The 20,380-nt window shown below is 43.7% G+C and overlaps 1 protein-coding gene across 20 annotated transcripts in view; it reads right to left on the reverse strand.

The window, feature by feature from the left end:
* Positions 1–4,026: 4,026 nt before the first annotated feature.
* Positions 4,027–20,380, reverse strand: part of KIAA1217 (KIAA1217 ortholog) — a 353,867-nt gene continuing 337,513 nt past the window's right edge. For 12 of the 20 annotated variants that reach the window (XM_027658718.1, XM_027658713.1, XM_027658714.1 and 9 more), the window contains 7 exons: positions 19,679–19,859; positions 15,645–15,799; positions 14,900–15,046; positions 11,502–11,621; positions 6,715–8,394; positions 6,131–6,253; positions 4,027–5,408 (listed from right to left, as the gene is read on the reverse strand). In XM_027658718.1, coding sequence (XP_027514519.1) covers positions 4,914–5,408; positions 6,131–6,253; positions 6,715–8,394; positions 11,502–11,621; positions 14,900–15,046; positions 15,645–15,799; positions 19,679–19,859 — 2,901 coding nt within the window. In that variant the 3' untranslated portion in view covers positions 4,027–4,913. Of the gene's footprint in view, positions 6,254–6,714; positions 8,395–11,501; positions 11,622–14,899; positions 15,047–15,644; positions 15,800–19,678; positions 19,860–20,380 lie in introns of all 20 variants that reach the window. The other 8 variants (XM_027658729.1, XM_027658731.1, XM_027658727.1 and 5 more) reach the window with 6 other exon arrangements.

Raw genomic sequence — 20,380 nt, forward strand, 5'->3', positions numbered from 1 at the left:
CATTTGGTGAATCAAGTTAATTTTCATTTTGTTGTGTTTATAGATGACTGACAATTTTAATCCTGAAGCTACATGCATGGCTGCCAACGTTTATGCTTGAGAACAAAGAACTTTTATTGTATTGACTCAAAAAGAACACATCTTCTGAAAAATTAGGAACTTATTAAAAAAACCCCACACAAAACAGGAATTGCATTGGCTGACAGTTCTGCAGGTACAAATTTAAGGCCTCATCAGCCTCCATGGTTTTGTCTGCTGCTGCACTGGCAGCGTGGATGCTGCAGGGCAGTTGCATAGTGAGCTTGGACATAAGTCAAAGATGTCCATGGGGGATGTAAGAAAGGGATTACAGTCATTTGGACCACCACTGCTCCACCCTTTTCAGGTACATCAGCTCTTGAAGGAGATGACCTGGCAGGCAGGGTGGGAAGGAGGGAAGCCCTGGGGAAGCCCTCAACTTGAAGGGGAGATGCAGGGAGCAAATCCATAATGTGCATGAGGGAGAGGAGGTTACTGAGCTCCACCTTAAGAAGGTAGTGTGTGACTGCATATCTGAGTGTGGAAAAACACTGATGCTTTTTATGCTCTTTAAAGACTGGAGCCACCTTAAATTTCAACCACTGTGGCAAGAGATGACAGATATTTTTAGGAGTCATTGCTATGCTCTGATCTTAACAGCAGCTGCCTCAGACCCTTACCTGTGGTGCTTTTTGATGGTATTGGGCTTTATTTTATTTCTGTTCCCCCCCCCCCCCCCCCTCCCCCATGGAACAGAAAGGTGACAGTCTGACTGACTCAAGAAGGGAAGTGTGTGCATACAGTAAGCTGTCCTGAAGTAGATACTGTTAGTGCCAGTATTTCCTCTAGAAGCTGGATTCAGTGGGCTGGGCAGTTGCACAAGGTTGCATTGCAGGTGAGGTGGGCAGGGACCTCTGGGCATCTCCTAGTCCACCCCCAGCTCAGCCAAGTGCAGCCACGGCAGGTACTCTGGGTTGAGGCTGTGGTTGGTTTTTGAATATTTCCGAGGTTGGAGGCTCCACAACCTCCTTGGGCAACCTGTGCCAGCGTTTGGTCACACTTACAGTTAAAAGAGGTGCTTCTTTTATGTTTAAGCAGAACTTCTTAACATTGCCATTTGTGTCCATTTTTTGTTTCTCAATTTGTGATCATCAGAAGGATTCAAACTGGCTTGGAAAGTACTTCTGGTCTGAGGACTGCTTGGAGCTCTGTAGCTGCAAGTTGAGACAGGCCTAGGCTGAGATCTGAAGGGGAGATAATGGAAGTATGAACTGTGTTGGTAGCAATAGCGTTTGGATTTTTAAAATGGTTCCTAACAGCAGCTCTTGCTTTAGTGGGGGTGGTTTAGTCTGAACTGCATTTTCTGGGAGCTGGAAGGTTCTGTATGGCTGCTTTTTAGACTTTAAAGGGCTTGTTAAGGTCCCCCATTAGTATTGCTCACAGGACTGATAATGTGGAATTAAGACATGCCCACAGTTCAGACAGTTTCTTCTTCTTTTGTGCTGCTGCAGAGCTGAAGGAAAATTCTTTGCTGAGCTGCACATGAGGGTTTCAGGTTCCTCTCTGCTGCATCTGAGGAGAACCTCTCCACTTTGTTCAGGCAGGATGAAAGAGTTTGAAATGTGGCCTCATCTGCTACAAAAAGCTGTGATCTTGTTTTCAGAGCCAGGTCAACACACCATTCTCATTTAGGTACTAATCAAGCCATTAATTGTGTCAGCCTGTGGAAATAAGGGTGTTGGCTGATGCATGGCTGGGAGCAGGAATGGCTTAACAGGCCTGCCATCGTTGAAGTGGTGCATGTACATGTGGCTCCCAGTCATGAGATTGTAAAAATCTGCCTTGACCACCTGCTCTTGAACCTGTGAGTTTTTAAGCATGATGGAAGAGCTGCCCCTTAGTGGGGATCAGATGGATTTTGACCCTGTACACTTCTAGGCAGAAATGTCCTGCACATCCCTCCTTTTTCTTGCTCTATGTATGTATCCTCTTCTGCTCTGGCTTCCCACCTGTGTCCTGCCCTGCCAGGGGCTCTGTGCTGTGTCACTTTGTGCTGCAGTTCCCACAGGAGGAATCAGCTGGCACACAGGGATGGGCTTACTCTGAAGTTCTGGGCTGGCTCAGACTACAACAGGCAGCAGGAAGGTCCTGCTCACCTTCCAGCTCCTTCCATCTCGAAAAGGAGTGGTGAACTGCCTCACTACTGGTGTGTCAGAGCAGTGAGGCCAAGGGCTGCTCTGCCAGCGCAGAGCCCTGTTGCAGTGGTACCTGCTCCATGGCTCTTGTTCCAAAGTCCAGCTGCAGCCAACTCTACCAAAACTGCTCTTCCTAACTGATTTGCAGTGGGAAACCTGGCTTTCTCATCACTGGCTGGTGCTGATTTCTTCTGTGCTCAAGGTATTTATTTCCAGGCTTGATGATTTTTCTAAATACTCTACCCAGTGTTCAGAAACATTCCTGGTGCTGAGCTACAGCCTGTGCACAGCTCTTTCCTGCCTGCATTTGTGAACACCTGGCAACTTCATTGCTGTACAAGCAGGATGGCGAGGGAGTGTCACTGCCTGACTCCCGATGGTCCTGGCAGCGCTGCCTGTGCTGGGATTATGTGGGTTATGTGCTTGCTGAGCCTGTCGATGTTTCCTGGCAGGTGCTGCACCTCAGCACTGAGCACGTGCACAAAACGTGGAAGATGTGCAGGTAGCAGTGTAGCTGAGGCCTCAAGTGGGTGTTGTGTTCACTCCTTGATGGCAATTTCCACATTCACCACCCCAAGCAATAATTCCCTGTGCGTACAGCACTGCCTTACTGCCCACTAGTGACTGTGCAGGGTCACTGGTTATTTGTATAACCACAGTCTGGGTCTAAATTCAGCCCGATACAGAGAATGTGCTGCTGTAGCCCCTCGCCTGAAGAAGCAGCAGTGGGAGCAGTGCCAGAGCCACTGGGGACCCCTCCTGCTCATGGGGAATGTCAAACTAACAGTTTAAGAACAAAATATGCTATGCCCATCATTTAGCTTGAGCTTGCATTTTGGCTGTGTACCGTAAAGGAGGAGTGTGGTATCAGGCCTGCTGGTGCTCCCTATGTGTGCTGTCTGTTGTGTGGGGAACCTGGTAACAAACCACGGCATCAGATGAGGTGAGTTCCCTTCAGAGCAAGGGAGTCGTGTACTCAGCATGTGAGGAAGTAGAAAACAAACCAGGCTCTGGAACCACCAGTCACTGCTGCTCCGCAGTGGCTGGAAGAGAACTGGCTTCACTCCGGTGGTTCAGTGTGGGCACTCTGAACGTGCCTAACACTTCACTTTGGCTTTGGAGCTACCCAGCCTGTCCTGGGCTCATCTCAGCCCCACACTGAAGCTCCCGTGCTCTGCAAGCACCAGGGCCTTTGCTGCTATGGCAGCCAAGGGGATGGCACTCAGCAGGATCCTGCTGGAACTAGACTGTGTGTTGTGTCTGTGAGGTATATGCTAATGTTTACATTCTCTAGTTATTTGCCTGCGTGGGATGCACCATCTGAGGGCACAGCCTTGAAACGACACTTAAAAGAAACTTCCCTTTTCACAAGGGGTAACAAAGAACACTTAAAGATGGAAAAGAAGATAGTCAGTCCAAGGTTTTTCTCTCCTTGCTGGTTTTCTAACTGGGAGTTCCAGCAATGAGCTTTAATTTTAAAATTATTAATTATGGATGGCTTAATCCAGGGAAAATAAAGTCAGTTTTTCTCCTGATGGCTTAATGCTCTCAGGCAAACACCTTAGCAGCTAATTGAGACCAGCCGAAAATACAAATACAAATATATAAGCATGCAGCCCTTTATTTTTGTAAAGATCTTTACTTATCATAGTTCTGTATATTACATTATGGTGTTATACAAATAAATTTATTTACAAAATCATGAGCTATGGTCTTTTCCTATTTAACTGATATCCATCTTTTTCAACCCTTCCCCATATATATTTTTAAGCATGCATAAAAATTAACTTTGGTGTGGTAAAACTACTCTATGTGCCCAGCCACATACAGTATTTCTTTATTTATAGATATTTATAGATATGTACAAAAGTTTGCCAGTATACAGAACAGTACTGAAGTGTACATTTTAAAATCCACAATGCAATGCATTAATGGGGTACCAGGACTCAGTAAAATAAAACTGAAGGAAAAAGGGTGGATTTAGCTAAGAAAAAAAGTAATCAGCAACTATCTATATGTGTAAAAGAATTTATTTTTTTCCTTGGCTGGCAAATTCTTAAATATACTCTGAATGGCAGTGCAATAGTTTAAGTTGCCTCATACACACATAAGACCAGTCTTGTTTTGTTTCTTGTGTAGAGGTTTACTGTCCAGCATACTACTTTCAAATGTACATTACAATAGTATCAAAATGTTTTGGCAAAAAGATCTCGAAAGGAACCATGACATTTGTTGACAAAAATAGAAATCTGTAACAAAGCTAAATAACACCAAAATAAAAGAAAAATATTTTAGTTTCAGTTTTACAATTGAATATAATCACACTTTAGTATATCTCTGTTCACTTCTAGACCCCATAATGAAAAATAGCTTTATACAAAACAACTTACTAAATTTTTAACCATACAATTCCCCATGCTCAGTACACCGCTGTGCACACGCAGTCAAGTTCACTCACACACCTTCGCACTTTTTGTAAGAGGTGCTGCCTATAGGAAGAAAATGCTCTTTTATCACTACAACAGCAACAGTTTTTCAAAAAGCTTCACTCTAATCTAGTGTAGTAATTCATATTTAGCACGTGATTAGTATTAAGCCTCCAGCAATACAGTTAAATGGTTACATTCCCTGGTTAAAATATTGGCTGCAGAAAATGAACAAAAAGCCTTGGTGACCTGGCAGGTGTGCCGTGCTTAGCCTTTAGGATGGCTCCTTGACCGTGGATGGCGCGGACTTGCCGGCATTTCCATTCTGTGCCTTGTAGCTGTTGAAACTAGGTGTGTGGATTGTCCTGATGCTCTTCATACCTTGGTTCAGTGAAGGGGGGGAGAGAGAGGAGGGGGGGGGGGGAGAGGAGGAAGGAGGGGGTGGCCGGCCGTTTTGAGTCTGTAGCGAGAAGGAGAGATGGTGACCTTTCCCTGGGTAAGTGGGGCTCTGAAACTTGGAGGAGCCGTTAGAGACAGAAGGGATGAGGGAGGTAGAGTAAGTTATGCGACCTGACTGAGGACCGAGAAGGTTGGAGGAAGGAATGGAGGTTTTAGTAGGTGGATTAAGAGGGTTAGGGCTGTCACCGCTAGAAGCAGGTGCTGAGCTGCTTTTCCCAGAAGTGGGAGAAAAGGCTGGGATCTTAGAAGCAGGTAGGGTAGGGGAAGTAGCCTTACAGTCCCCACCAGCTTTCTTAGCACTTCCATTAGCCTGCAAATAAAGATGGCAGGAGACAGTTTGTCAGAAAGCCAGTAACATGATAAACCAACAGGACCTGGGAAAACAGCCCTACAGAGAATCAGAATTAACAGTTCAAGGCCTGAGCTACGTCTTGCAGCCATGGACTGGACCTGGTAGAAAACCCAAAGTGCCCAACGAAAAGTGCATAGAGAGAGTGAAAGCCAACAGAGCTTTGTGAGAAGGCGTGATCTATGGGTTACAGACCAGTCACTACGAGGGCCATGCTGGGTTATTAACATGTGAATAGACATGTCCGGCTGGAGAGTTAATGTGCACCTACTGCCACCTCTACACCAACAGGTTAGTGTCCAAGGCTTCCTGTAAAGACACTCTGAATAGAAGCATTCCCAGTTTTCTTAAGGAACCACCACATTTACAAAATAGAAAGTAAACACGTAGTTGACATCTTAAAATTACAGCTGAATACCACAGTTAAAAGGAAAAAAAGCCCAAAACAAACAAACCAAACCAAACAAACAAAAGAGAAAAATAAAAAAGCAGCAGGTGTTTTATTGCAGACATGCATGCACAAGCATGGTGAAAAGATCAGTACTGTCATGCCCCCAGGATCCAGGACGTCCAGTTAGACCTCAGGCATCCGATATTTGGTATAATCTCAGTCAGTTACTGGAGTTTAAATAAACAAACAACATGAAATGTCCATCCAAACACTGGGTTTAGGGTAAAACTACCTGTCTGTATTGGCGTGGATCCTGCAGCTTGTGCTGTTTGCCGGATTTCTCCATGCTTCCTTGTCTAGTTTTTGAAGTCATGGGGACTGGCATCCGGCTTGTCTGGGAGGCAGCGCTGGAGCCCTGCGGAAATGAGTGGAGGGGCAGGGAGGGGAGACAAGGAGAAGGTGTGATCAGTACCACGGTGCTCCAAGAGAGGACTGCACACCATGCGCCAAAAAAAAAAAGCCACAGTACTACATGCAGGGAAAGTTCAGGAGCTTCACACCGCAGGTGTTAATTTCCAGAATCAAATGGAGAAAACTGCTCAGCTACTGATCAGCCTGGATTTCATGTCAGTGACGCTTGTCATTTCACACAGCAGATTATTCGGCCCAGCTCCCCTGCATTTGCCCATCACCAATCAGCAGCAGAGATTAAAAAAATCCCCAAAACCATTGGTCTATTAGCTGTTAGACACCTTGTGGGGAGCCCAAACAAGCCACCTGAAAGGAAGCAAACAAATCACAAGACCCTCTTGTTTAATGGTGATTATTGCAGATTTTAGAAAGCAGCTGGAGGTTCGATTTCTTGGACTAAGGTACCTTACGTGAAGTGGCTGGGATGGACGCAGGGGGCTCTACGCCAGCAAGGTTCTCATCCAGCACTACACGCTCTCGGGATGGGGTCTCTGGTACTATCTGGGCAGAGAAGGGGACAGTGCTTCCCTCAGAGGTGTATGTGTTTTCAGGGATAGGTTTTGGACTCATTTCACTGATGGTGTTTTCCAGCTGCTTTATAGTCTGCTCAAGGCTGTCTAGTGTCCTGTATGTACTCTGTCGAATTTCATCAGTCCTAGATAGGGGCACTGCAGCTCCGGAGGGTCCCTCTTGCTTCCCAGAAGGACTTTTGTCACTCTCCTCAGGCTGAGACCCAGTGATTTCAAATCTCTTCGCTTCCTTGTGCTGCTTCAGGGTCCCATCTTCCTCCTCTTCTTCATAGACCACAACCTGTAAGGTCTTCTTCCCAGTCTTGGTTCCTGTCCGTATCGCCTGCGTCAGAGCAGCCAGCTGCTTTTTAGGGAATTTAAACTTGAATTTTTTCTTAGCATCCTGCCTGCTTCCAAACTGATCAGCAGAGTCTGAGTTTGCTTCTATGTTTAGCCCATAGATCTGACGGTATTTGTTCAAATTTGTGTTTTCCTCTTCTGCAGGAGGTCTGCTTTCTGCAGAGTCAGACTGAAGGTTAAACAGGTACGGCTCTTGGAGACTGTGAGCTGCTGAATGCTCTGCAGTTGCTTTTCTGTCATTAACTACTGGTGACTCTTCCTTCTGCCTCTCAGAGACTTCATGTGTTTCATTGTCTTCCTCCTCCTCCTCTTCCTCTTCTATCTTTTCATCTGTCATCATTTTTTCCAGCTCCTCATCACATTCCTCAAAAATTGTAGAAAGCCGCTTATATGCTGACCTGATATCCATTGGTTCATCAAAAATGATGATGACAGGTTTTTTGTCCAGACACACCACTGGCTCTTCGCTGTCTGTGTTCTCTGGGATACCTTTCTCTGATGCCACGTCCTTCCTCGCGTCAATGTTCACTGTTTGCACATCTCCTCCCTTCCGGCTGACTATATCGTGAACTTCTCCGCTTGAGAGGACCTGCACAGCTGTTTTGGTAATCATGAAGGCGATGTTTTCTGTGGGTGGGCTGTCTTCACTTGGAGAAGTAGCTGGAGAGTCTATCTCTTCAATGCTGTTCAAACTATTACTTCTGGACACTTTGGGTCTTAGCACAACCTGATTGTAGTTCACCGCAGAACCTTCTTGCTCCTGCGAGGCAGGTTGAGGCCCTGTGGCCTCCTGGGTGTGCCTCACGAGAGGGGCAACGCTGCTGACGAGGATGTGCTTGCCTGTGCTCTGCAAGGCTTCACCCTGTGGCAGGCCCTGGTGAGCATCTCTTGAGAGTCTGTAGTTTGGCTTTTGTTTTCCAGTTTCAGCAGCTGGAATATGGGATCCTAAAATATCTTGAGCCCCTCTTCGTCTGTCATCCTCTGGCAAACTGACACCAGACAGGTTTGTGCTCTTATTCTGAAGGTTTTTGTTAGAATAGTCTGTACTGTCTACAAACAAACCCTTGCTAAATGTAGGACTGTCATTCATTGAAAAGCCAATTTTACTGTCAGCTGTACTGGATGAATCAGAACCCAATTCTTCTTCAGTTTTCCCTTCCCTCTTCTCTTTAGGATGATCACTATCTGTGGGAGATCCTGTTGTAGCCCCATACACCTAAGGGGGAAAGTTGGATTACTTAGTTATTCAGGGCTTTTTACCTTTACAGGACTTTTTTTTTTCCCCCAAAATTAATCTCAGGGGAAGTGCAGACCTCGTGAACTCACCACTCCATTTACAGCTGCAGAGACATGTCTGAAGTTGTCATCTGATTTCTGTCTCTCATCGGGGCAAAATTCCAAATTCTGGCAGAACAGTGCATGATGTTCCTGCTTTGTGCTATGCATGTGGTCAGGATGGGATGTTACCTTGTTTTAACAAGGCCTCCAGAATATGCAAAAGCACACTAATTACCTTATTTCCAACTCAGTGCTACCTCGACCTGTTCACCTTACAGCTAAAAAAAATCCCAGGTTTTTATAAGATTCAAGTTGAAAAGATTCACAGTATCCGATCACGTTCTGCTGGGACACATCAAAGAAAGCCTGATGTGGAAGGGCTGACAGCAGGGGGCTATGGCTTGCTCGCTCTCCGGAGAGCCAAACGCAAGAGTCTGGCTCACCTTGAAAGAAAGTTTTATACCGGTAAAAGCTGATTTTCAAGTTACATTTTGCTGCTTCTAATGTTGCTCACACCTGAGCAGCACTGCTCCGTCACAGTTAATATCATCACAGGCTAAGCAAATTCCTTGCTGCAGCTTAAAGGTATTCCTTCAAAATGATCAGTGGCACCCTGCAGTGCCTGTGGAAGTGCAGAATGAAACATTGAACTATATTCGTTTAAACCAGAACTCCAAACACCACACAAAGAGGTCATCCACTGGCTCAAAAGTAGTATATTCCCAGCAAAGCAAATTTAAGGGGCCATTTTTCTTTATTTTCAAGTGAGGACCCCTGAAGATGCTGTTTCATAATACCAGGCTTTTCTCTGGGGCTTGGTTTAAGTGCTAGTGACAGCTTAGGATAAACACCAATCATCAGGGTGAAGGAATGACCTGAGGAGAGACACCATGCCTATGAAAGAGCATGAGAGAAATCTACAGTCAAAAGACAACTCACCAGCAATGAAATTAACTTGGCCTCAAGTGCCTGAAGACAGTGAACCAAAAGCGATACTGCTGACATTGCTTGGCACTAGAAGCTGACTCCTAACACACCAGAAGACAGATTATACTTATATAAGCATCAAGATGTACAGAACTGTCAGGAGCATTGCTCTCCCAACTGAGACGAATGAGTGACGGTACAGAAATCACCAGGTTGGCTATTGCATGCACTCCCCATGCATTCTGAGGGTCACCAGGCATAGTTTCTACACCTTGTGATATTTTCTTATATACTGTCTGAGGATTTTACACAGAAAAACTTTACACACAATCAAAACACAGCAGTGAGAAAGTCAGCAACAGACCAGAATCACAGTTCACCTCTACAAAGGCTTGTTCAGCAGTAACAAGGCTGAACAGCTGCTCCACGGATACCTTGACATCCCTCATATTTCTAAATAAGGAGGAGCTGTCATGCAAACCAGCACAGGCAGTGGTTCATCAATGGGCAGGCTGACACTGTCTGCACTTCGTGCTGAGAGCCTGCATTGGAACAAAACACCAGGGCTTGTGATCCCCAGCTTCCTAAGTGGTGCCTCCCAGTCCCATCACATGCCAGACCCTCCTAGAATTAGGCCAAGTCACTTAACGGCACTTGTTGCCTATGGATATGCTGACTGTATCTTTTTTAGCAAATTCCACTTCTTGTTCCAAGCCTCAGTGCAACATCTTGTGGTGTCACTGTACAATAGATCTCATTTTAGGAACTGCTGCCTTTCTACTACAAAAATAAAACTGCAACTAAGTTCATTTCCTCTATGAGTTTATCATGACCATAATGCTCCATATTTAAAGTCAATAAACACTCTGTATGTCAGATTACAAAAACAGATCTCATTAGCCTTAATTTCCTGGACTCTGTGTTATTCAAATAAATAGCAGCTTATGGCAACTACTTGGCAGCACCTTTCAAAGAAATGTTTATGTTACAGGATGTGCAGTGTCCTGAGTGGTTACCGAGAATTTCATGTAACAATATGATCTTTTCATTCACTCTCCAGTAGTAATGAGGATGAATTCACACCTTTTTTTTTTTATCTGTAATGCTGTCATACACTCCACAACAAAGCAATTTTTCCCTCATACCCATGGACCTAATTTACCCTCCCCCAGCCAGGTGTTTGCAGCTTTACAGCAGAACTGCTGTTTGGGCAGCTCCAAGCCAAGTCCTTCAGTGCAATGCCCTGACCTTACACACAAAGTGCACGACAAAGTTGAAATGCTGTGCTGAAGAGCTGTGTGTCCTTCTCCTCTGTACCCCTCATCATTGCAAAGTGGCATTTGGCTGACAAGTTGTCATGCCTGCATGACCCCCTAAACCCAGCAGTGACACAACTTTCACGGAAAAACCAAGGGCAGAAATATCTGTCCTTTTCTTATCCTGCTCATTTGCTGCCCACTAAGACCAATCAACTCAATTGCCAACTCCAGTGCAGACACAGCTGTGAAATTCACCCCAGCTTGGCTACAGCCCCAGATACGTGGCACCTCCTTCTGAGTCCCACAACTGAAGAGTGAATTTTGGGCATTAACTTTTAGCATAAGGGCAAATTCTGCTTATCCACCTTGACTCTGTCAACCAATAAACTGAATGGGATTCCTGGATATCTAATAATTATTCCTGGGACCAACAAATGAAATAAAATACACCAGAAGTTCTCTAAATTGGCTCTAGAGACTGAGAGGAACCATTTATTACCCTCTAGGAGAATCAAGCTTAGGAGAGATGCTTCACCATCCACTGCCAGAACAGTACAGGATGGATGTTCTAAGAAGAACATCTCTTTGGAAGAAACTGATGGATCCTCTTTTAATTTTGATTTTACAGAATCATAAAACTTCATGCAACCACTGTATAATTGCTGATGAGACACATAATGTAGTTTATTGTAATGTTCCATGTGAGAGTTTCTGAACCATACTGAGATAAAAGGAAAGAAGCCACTGGGCAGTGGTGGGTGGGTGTTAAAAAGAACAGGACGTGAGATATAAGATTAGTTTTGAAGGAAAGAAGGTTATGCCAAGACCGGGTGGCATGTTTACAATTGCCACTTGTTACCTTCTTTTCCTTGTGATGCATTAAAGTCCCAGGCCTTATGTCTTTAACATGTGTGTCATTTCTGGACTGTTCAGCATGACTGTTTGAGTTTACATCCATAAAAGAGCACTTCTGGAAAGCCTAGGAAATAAATACTGCAGGTTATCAGGAGACCAAGAATTTTTACACAGAAACGTCTGGAGATGACTGACTACAAAGAGAGCATTTTTTTTAATAGTCACAGGTCCACAATGTTATCTACAAGCTTGTGAAATAATAGATATTTTAGACTATCAGCCTAAGAGAACCAGGGCATCTGCTCTGGTCTGCCAAGACCGCACTCTAACATCATGCCAACCTCAGTGCTCCCTGTAAGGAGGATGAGCTTGATTTCTGATTTTGCAGATGGGGAGATGAAGGCACACCAAGGTGTTACAGACTATCCAAATTTAAGTAGGAAGCCCATGACAAACTTTGGCTTGTGACAGTACCTACTTCCTAGTGGCTGGTAGTCATGCAAGACTTGCATAACTCCACTTCTCCCCACACAAGCTGTTATTAAAACTTCAGCCATGGAGATGTGTCTTTACCACAGTCTTCATTAATGCACCAGACGGTGACAGTCCCACACATATGGACATTGTGGACCACTGGCCTTCCACCATGTGTACCCCAAGGCATGGCCTGGACTTTTTATCCCTTTATCTCGCTATCCTCCCTCCATTTCCTTTGAGTTTCTCTATGCAGTTGGCTCCTAGATCTGGAGGAGCAAAACTATCACTGCCACTATCACTGTGCAGTGCTGGCTGCAAATGTGCATCCCTGGAATTTCTGCAGGCCTCTACTGGCACAGCACACCTTCAGTGAGATGTACTGGCAGGACATCTCCGCCAGCCAAAGCGAAGAGGGAGAAGTGCTTACAGGAGTCAGACACACCATGACGTGCAGAAAGATTTTATTTTTATACCATGTATTAGAGAAATTATTTAATTCCTGGTAACTCATGAAATGAAGAGCCCTGATTACAATTAGAATCAGGTCTGTTCTTTAAAGACTGTAATCCCAATATGTATTGCATGTTTATGCAAATCAGAAAAGAAAGAATAATTAAAAAAATACAGTGAAAAAATCAGGATGTAGAGTTTCTTCTGTTTTTTCCACCACATCCCAATTGTGTTTATAGACCAGAGTACCTAAGATGACATGAAACTAATAGAAAAAATAGTGTTGCTCCTCATAATGCAAGATATGGACTTTTCCCCACAAATAGTTTACCTATTTGTGAGACCAGTGATGTAGGTTTGAGTCAGGCATCCCCAAAGTCCTTCAGGCTTCAAGTGACAAAGAAGCCACTATTTCCCTTTGGTAATCTGTTAATTTACCTACTTTGCTCTGAAATATCTGTAACAATCTCCAAATACATTTTGTGCTACAGCAGCTGCTTATTATTATGCCTTTTTCTGCTATATTAAAAATCGTCACATTGTACTCTTCCCCAAACCTTCATATTGTTAACAGTCTTTTCAAATGAGGGACACATGGATACTTAGATATGGGTGCAGCAGCCCAGTGTTCATCTCGCTGATCCTGTATACAGAGATGAAAATACTCTCTGTTCCCACATCTACATCTAAAGCAGACACAATTTTGTAGCAACAGCACTGACCTGGGAGCTCCTGTCAACTTGTTACTGCAAATCCTGGTTTTTTTTCAAGACATTGTCCAAGCAGTTGTGGCCTGGACTATATGTTGTTGTTCTTCATGCGGACTTTATAGTCCACATGACCATTAAGTGATTGCTATCATAATTTTAAATGTATTTCTAGGCTCTTGATGAAAGTACAGAGTGACACTGGGCCCGTAGCTGACCCCTACGGGACTTGGCTATAAACACCTGCACCAAGGGCAGTGCTTTCAAACCCAGTCAACTCAATTGTCCTATGATAGGGTTTTTCTGGTATACTCTGAGGTATGATATTTTTATCAGAATGTTGTATCATGTTTGATCAAAAATGTGTATAGGTATATAATTCAGTTTAAGCAGTTAAACCTGTTACCTGATCAAAGAGTGTTGTTTGCTTTGACAGATCTATGCTCCACTGCATTGTATTTACAGCATAATTGTTTATATCTGTATTTTAGCTCTTCACTGATTGAATCTCATACATAATTTTCCATTTTTTCTACCTATGACTGACATCAAACTAATAAGCCTGTAGCTCCTAGATCAAGAAATTTGCCCTTTCTAAAACATGGTACTCTGTTAACCTTCTAAAATATACCTGGCATTTGGTATCACTTTAAAATGAGTATTTCTAGTCCCCAAAACTATCATTTAAACACACATCCTCCTGCTGAGCAACCACGCCTATTTCTCCTCCTTGGCCCCTCTCAGCCCCCCTTTCCAGACCTTGACCTCCACTTCAACTGTCATCAGTTGCAAGGCAGACAGGCTGCTTTCCCAGAGACAGGAGATGATGTGACAGTTTCCCTGTCCCCAGCTCTGCTGTCACGCTGGTCATTTGCAGTTGGTCCCTGCAAAGCAGCTGTCTGAAGCACTGGTGGGTGAGAACAGAGCAAAGGGGCAGGGTGCACCCATCAGACATAACAGTTACTGCTTAATGCCCATGTCTCCCGAGCTGCAAGTGCTCCCTGGGCAGCACCAAACCCACCTTTTGGCAGGCGGACAGCACGAATCATCTCATGCCGTGACAGTGCTCTGAAACACACTGTCAGAAGTTATAGCCAGTTAAGCTGACCCACATCTCCTTTCCTCATGTGGGCATGGAAGAGGACAGCAGGTGCCCCTGGGAAGCTGGAGCTCACTGATGGCAGCCGGAATAGTTGGCTTTTACAGCAGCATGGCCATCACTGAAGTAAACTGGCCTATGTGATGTTAAGTGAAGGACCAGCAAGAGAGCACTACTTCTATGCCACTAGCAGAATAATGTACCAGTTACACGACGGGGAACAGGCACTGTCTCAGTGCTCAAACACTCCAGGAAACTTTGGACCATAGCACAGAATGAGTGAGCACAGCCCACCAGAAGCAGAGCCCACATTCTCTGGTTCCTACTGAAGTTAACAAAGCTCTCAGCACTTTGCAAGTCTGGTACTAGGTGAGCAATACTAGGCCGGGGACAACGACACCAAATGCACACCAATATTTTACTTGTCCCATCTACCTTTGCAGGCTTCTCCAGTGGCAGCTAGTACATCCTCAATCACTCTCTCAGCTTCAGACCTCTTGAACAAAATTTGGGTGGTGCTTCCAAAAAGTGTACCACTCGGTGCAACAATGTGAGACTGGGTGAGACTGGCAGACCTACTTCCCTTCATGTTCTGAGCCAGAAACAGTGCTGAGGCCCTAGAAATTATACCAGGCACAGGTGTCTTCATGTGCAACCCAAAAGGCATACCTGTAATTCAGCCATTATTTTATCTCCTTCCTCTTCCTCTTCATCTTTTGCAGCTGATGCTATAGCATGTCCTGTGCTCCGAGACAATGCCTGATCCTCTTTAGGGGCTTTGGATTGTGCTATTTGCCCAACATCCTCACTGCATTCCTACAAGTGGATAAGAAAGCACAGACATGATATAGTTGAGCCCTCCTGATGCAAAGCAAACACTGAAAATTCAACACTACTGCAACTCCCCTATTGCAATGTCCCTCTTCCTGCTACTTCATCAGTTCAAAAGCAACCAATATCGCTGATGATATTGCATGTTCACAGATTAAAAAGCTTCCTAATTTGGACTTCCCTCCACTTCCTTCAGAGAACAGAGTAGATGGGGAAAAGAAGCCCAAAGAAACTAATTTGCAACATTTCTGTAACAACACTGAAATCTGAGCTGATCGTCCCCATCTGTCTAAAGCATGCTTTTTTTTTTTATTTTTAATCTTCTTACCACTCTAAAGGAAAACAGCCTGTAACTTGCCTTCTACATTGCTAGGAAATATGAGCAGCAAGACTCCTGTAAACAGAACTGGTCAAATCCTACTTGTTCATTTGGCCTAAGAGAAGTGTATCCTGGTAAGCAGTCTCAGTAGCTCTCCAGGACATAGCTCTGTCTCAACATTATTTCATAGACCCAAGCCTGTGGCCTGTCTCTCTGCCAACCACTCATCAACAGTCTGACTGCCTAGAGTATGAATCATCAAACCTTGACAGCAGCAGCCTCTTTTCTGGCTGTATAGACAACATCTCCCGATCTTGTTGTGGTTAGTCCTGACCCCGGCAGGTAACTGCGCCGTGGAGGTGGAGGAGGTGGAGACTTGGTCAGCTTGTCATTATCCTGTTCTCCATCAGGAAGTTCTTCTGCAGGAGCAGAGCAGCACAAAGTAAGCATAGGTGAAGGAGAGGAAAACAGTATTTGCATATCTGCCTCAACTGGAAAGGCATTTATTTTCACTTTATTTACTACTATTCCAGGAATGCACAGTTTTGCCCTTGAATTACCATATAAGAGCCCTATATACATTTGTCTTACCCAAGAAGATTCAAATACCACACACAAAGGCTGAGCAGAACCAGCCCTTGCTATCTGAGGAGAGTCTTCCAAGAGAAGACCAGTTTCTGAAACTGGTATTCCCCCTGACTATGCTTCCCCACCAGCTGCCACTTCCTCCTCCCCACTGTCTCTGGACAGCACTTTTTTCAGAAGCAGCATTACCCTGCTCGTGACCTGCCCCTATATGTTCCTTCTCACAGGCATAATACATGGCAAAAGCCACTGTTTTCACACTGCCGTTTACAATGTTCATTTACAAGAGCAAAAGAATGACCTTTCTGCAGCTACTCAGTGTTATATAAACAGCTGGAATAAATACAGTCCAGAAAGATAAAACCTCCTGCTTTTGGGATTACCCAGCTGTTTAGGGCTAAGTGTTCCCTCTGGGCAAGTAATTGCCCAACTGCACACTCCTGGGGCTGTGTCAGGCTCCTCCAATGCTCCAGCTGGCCACTGGGGCTGGACAGAGCCCTTGTCTGACCCAGCCTCATCTTTGTTCCCTTCTTAGCTCAAATGTTCTTTGAAGATGCTTAAGCTTAATGAAATGTTCTGTTGTATTATATCCCTCCCTGGTTATCTGACACTCACGTGCAGGATTGCAGGAATTTCCAGATGCACTTTACATTTGACCACTTCCTTGGTCAATACACACCACTCAGTTTTTTTTAATTACATCAGATGTAGTCCTACCAGTCCAAAGTAAGATCTGCTGCTGTAAAAGATGCTGTTTAGCAGACTATGATGTAGGATCTTTGCAAATCCTTGCGCTCCTTTTAATAGGCCCGACCCATTACTCTCAAACTGGTAGTGGCTCTGACTGCAAGAATGTCCAAGTTTTTCTCCCACTTAATGAGAGTAAGACTGGATGAGAGACGTGGAAGACACAAAGAGAGCATGATTCCTACCATCTCATTCACATCTCTGAGACATCCATCTCCATCTTCAAAATGAGAGATAAAAAGGAGGAATACAGGTAAAAGAAGTTGTCAGTGAGTGTGGCACGTGCACAGGTTATCGAGGCTAATTCCCTTCACATCCTTTACCTGGAGTCATTACAGAGAGGTGGTGATGGGGTTTGCTCACAGTCAGTACAGTGACACTGGGCAAGACGTAAAATAGAAATCCACCTTTGAAGCTTTATTTACTAAAAATTATATTTCTCCAATATAAATGGGAAGGAAAAAAACTTTGGAGGAAAAAAATTGAGTGAAAGACCTTATTCTGATGCTTTCCCCCCGCCCCATGGCTGAGTTCTGGCATATTTAAAGAGGGAGGAGTAATTGAATAAGTTCAACTCACTGATCCTGAGATTGCCCATGAACAAACCCTACCCTTTATGGAACCCTATCTTTGGTGCCAAAGTGCTCAGCACCTCTGTGAACAAAATGGGAGTTGTTTGTTGCCAGTTGTTTCACTAAACTGCAGCATTCTTCAACAGGCACAGATAGACTGGAATTAATTTCTTCCACCATACAGACTTCTACTTGTACCAAAATAAATCCAAAAGATTTCAAAATAATAATGCCTGCCTTGAGACAGTCAGATAAACTGTCTTTAATGAAAAAGTGCTACTGATCACTCAGCAATTGCAAAAATCAGGGCATTCTCATATATGAAGAAACAAAGAGAGATGAAGGAGCCCAATTTCTAATGTACATGCTAGAAATATTCCTCAAATTTTTCACTGAACAATGTTGATACAAAGATGTGTCAGAGTCAAGACACTAAAGAAATATTTACAGTCCTCTGAAAGACTGTGCAAAGTGTGTAATTTTACTTTGCTTTGTGCTTTGCAGAGCAAAAAAAGGGTTTTCTTCATTGGGAGAGGTTCTGTGTGGAGAATGGTTGAGACAACATAATCTGGCAACATGATCTATCTGGGTTCTGCAGTTGAGCTAAAGGAGGGCTCTGCTAATTTATGGCCAAAATTTGTTATGTATTATATTGGTAAATAGGTGGTCTGTCTTTTCTTATAGTGCTCAGTTTTCTAATCTACAGCAGACTGATATTGAACTTTTCATCCTGAATCACAGAAGAGCTGAGTGGTATGTGAGATATTTCATCAGATATGAAGGAAAAATTTTGCTGTTCCTGTATGCATGTTATTATTACAGGATTCACTATGCACAACAGAAGGCAAATGTCTCAATCTCATCAAATTTCTTCTTAAATCTGCTGGCTGCACACTGTGCAAAACTGTATTCTAGAAGTGGATTAGTTAGCTATGCAAGTTACAAAACTTCTCAGTTACTGTGCCTTGCACTTTTTAAGATGTCACAGCTCACTGCACCCATATGGTACTTTTTTTGCACTTTTTCTATTTATGCCACACATTATACAAGCTAATTGTGTTGATAGCCAGTAACCTCACTGAATGGTGCCAGAACTCTAAAATTATTTTGAGAGGTTCAACAGAATTTATTTTAAACATGTATGTTGTGAAACATCCAAGAAGCAACAACTTGGCAGTGTCAAGGGTGCACCCAGAACAAAATGCTGGATCTCAAAACACTCCTCCTAAATTCTACATGAATTTGTCCACACAAACCCCAGGGCATTGTTTTTCAGCTATTTACAAGGTTGGCATGCCAACACCTTGAGTGCAGCACGCAGCTCTGACCTCCACAGCTCCAGAAGGACACAGCGGAGTTAGAGAAGGACAATAGAATCTAACCCAGGGAGGGAGCAGCTGGCCTGGACGGAGGGACCAGAAATGCTGCAAGTTTGCAGTCTGAAGTCTGTGGGGCAGGCTGAGAGCTCCAGGATATGATAAAGGTTTATCCACTGCCTCCATGATTTCATGATTTTATAAAGGGAATGCAGAGCTGTTTTTTGCCAAATTGCAGAATATCAGAACTATGGGGAGCTTGGTGAAACTGGTACATGATCAGTTTAAAACAGATGAAGGAAAGCTCCTTCACAAGACAGAGAGCTTGCTGCCACAGCTGCGGGGATGCAAATTGTATAAGCAGGTGTAGAGGAATTACTGTGTCAAAGTTTCATAATGGATATGAAAAGGAGGAGATATTCCCTCTAAAATCAGTTGCTGGGTTACTGGGAGACTACTAGCAGACTGCAGAAGGCAGCTCCCCACAGACAGTATCTCCCATTGCCTCTGTCAGAGACAAATGTAGTAGTAGAGCTAGATGTAGTATTGCTTAAGTAGTTGGATAAGAATTTTACAGCTGATTCACGTTTGGCTAATGGGATAAATCCAGCGTTTGTCTGAGGCATCTTCTTTGCTTTTTGAATTGTGAAGAAATTCAAACATGGATTTGTATGTTAAAATGTGAAAGAAATAGGACTGGAAGGGCATCCCATCACCTTGGCTACCACAGAGTAGCTCTACTTATTCTTGATCAATGCTAGTCTAAGCCATTCTCTCCAATCACGGGGACCTTGCATCCTCCTCATTGCCTCATGCCGTCCTTTTCGTTATGAGTTTTTTTCCTAAAACCTAATCTGGATCTTCCTGCCTGCTACTGCCAATTTTTACTGCTGGTCTACCAACGCATAGCAAGTTATTCTTGCTTTTAAAAGCAGATTTTTGTGTATTCAGAGATTGCTTTGCCCTTCCCCAAGATCACAAAAATCTGTAAATTGAAACCATTCTAGAAAGTCAGAAAAATAACCTCTCTTTTCCAGATATGCAATTCTTTAGTGCCATTTACTCTAGAAAACCTTACCTGAGACTTCTAGCTTTTCTGCTGCATCCCCTTTAGGCAGGGCTGCTGGCTGAGGAGGCATCTCCAGATTAGGAATTGACTTCATTATATTGGCCTGGGCCTCTTCTAAGAGCTTTTCAAATTCCTTTCCATTATAGTGATCAAGGTTTTGTCTTTTTTCTTCCCACTTCTTTTCAGCTTTCTAAACAAAACCAGTAAAGCATCTGTTTATTTCTCTGACTTCCATTTTGATCGCTTATTTAAAAATAAAAGCCATTTGTAAACATTATAGGTCAATATGGATAGATTCTTTCTGTTCTAGTCAGCAACTAGAGGAAATACATTAACACTAACTGCACACTGGTTCTGACATCCATTGTGCTAGATATGGCACAAACACACAGTGGCCACTGCTCACTAAAGGAACAGAGGCCTTACACTGGTGATTAAAGTGCATGTCTGCAGTAAGAAACAACAGTTCACCTGTGGGTTTTCTCAATATCTCTGTGTGAAACCACTGGAACTTCACACTCTTTCACTTTTACTTCTCCATAATACGGAATATGGAGATCTAAAAAGTGAATGAAATCCACGGATGCAAGTGTTGCCAGAGAATTACATACTATTGCTCAAAACTAAGGTACTCTAAAATAGAAATCTAATTTTTTTTTCCTAAATAGAGGTAATTTAAAAAAGAGAGTTACTCATTTTGGTTACATGTAA

This window comes from Corapipo altera, unplaced genomic scaffold (genome assembly GCF_003945725.1).
Source record: "Corapipo altera isolate COAL_440 unplaced genomic scaffold, ASM394572v1 63, whole genome shotgun sequence".
Lineage (NCBI taxonomy): Eukaryota > Metazoa > Chordata > Aves > Passeriformes > Pipridae > Corapipo > Corapipo altera.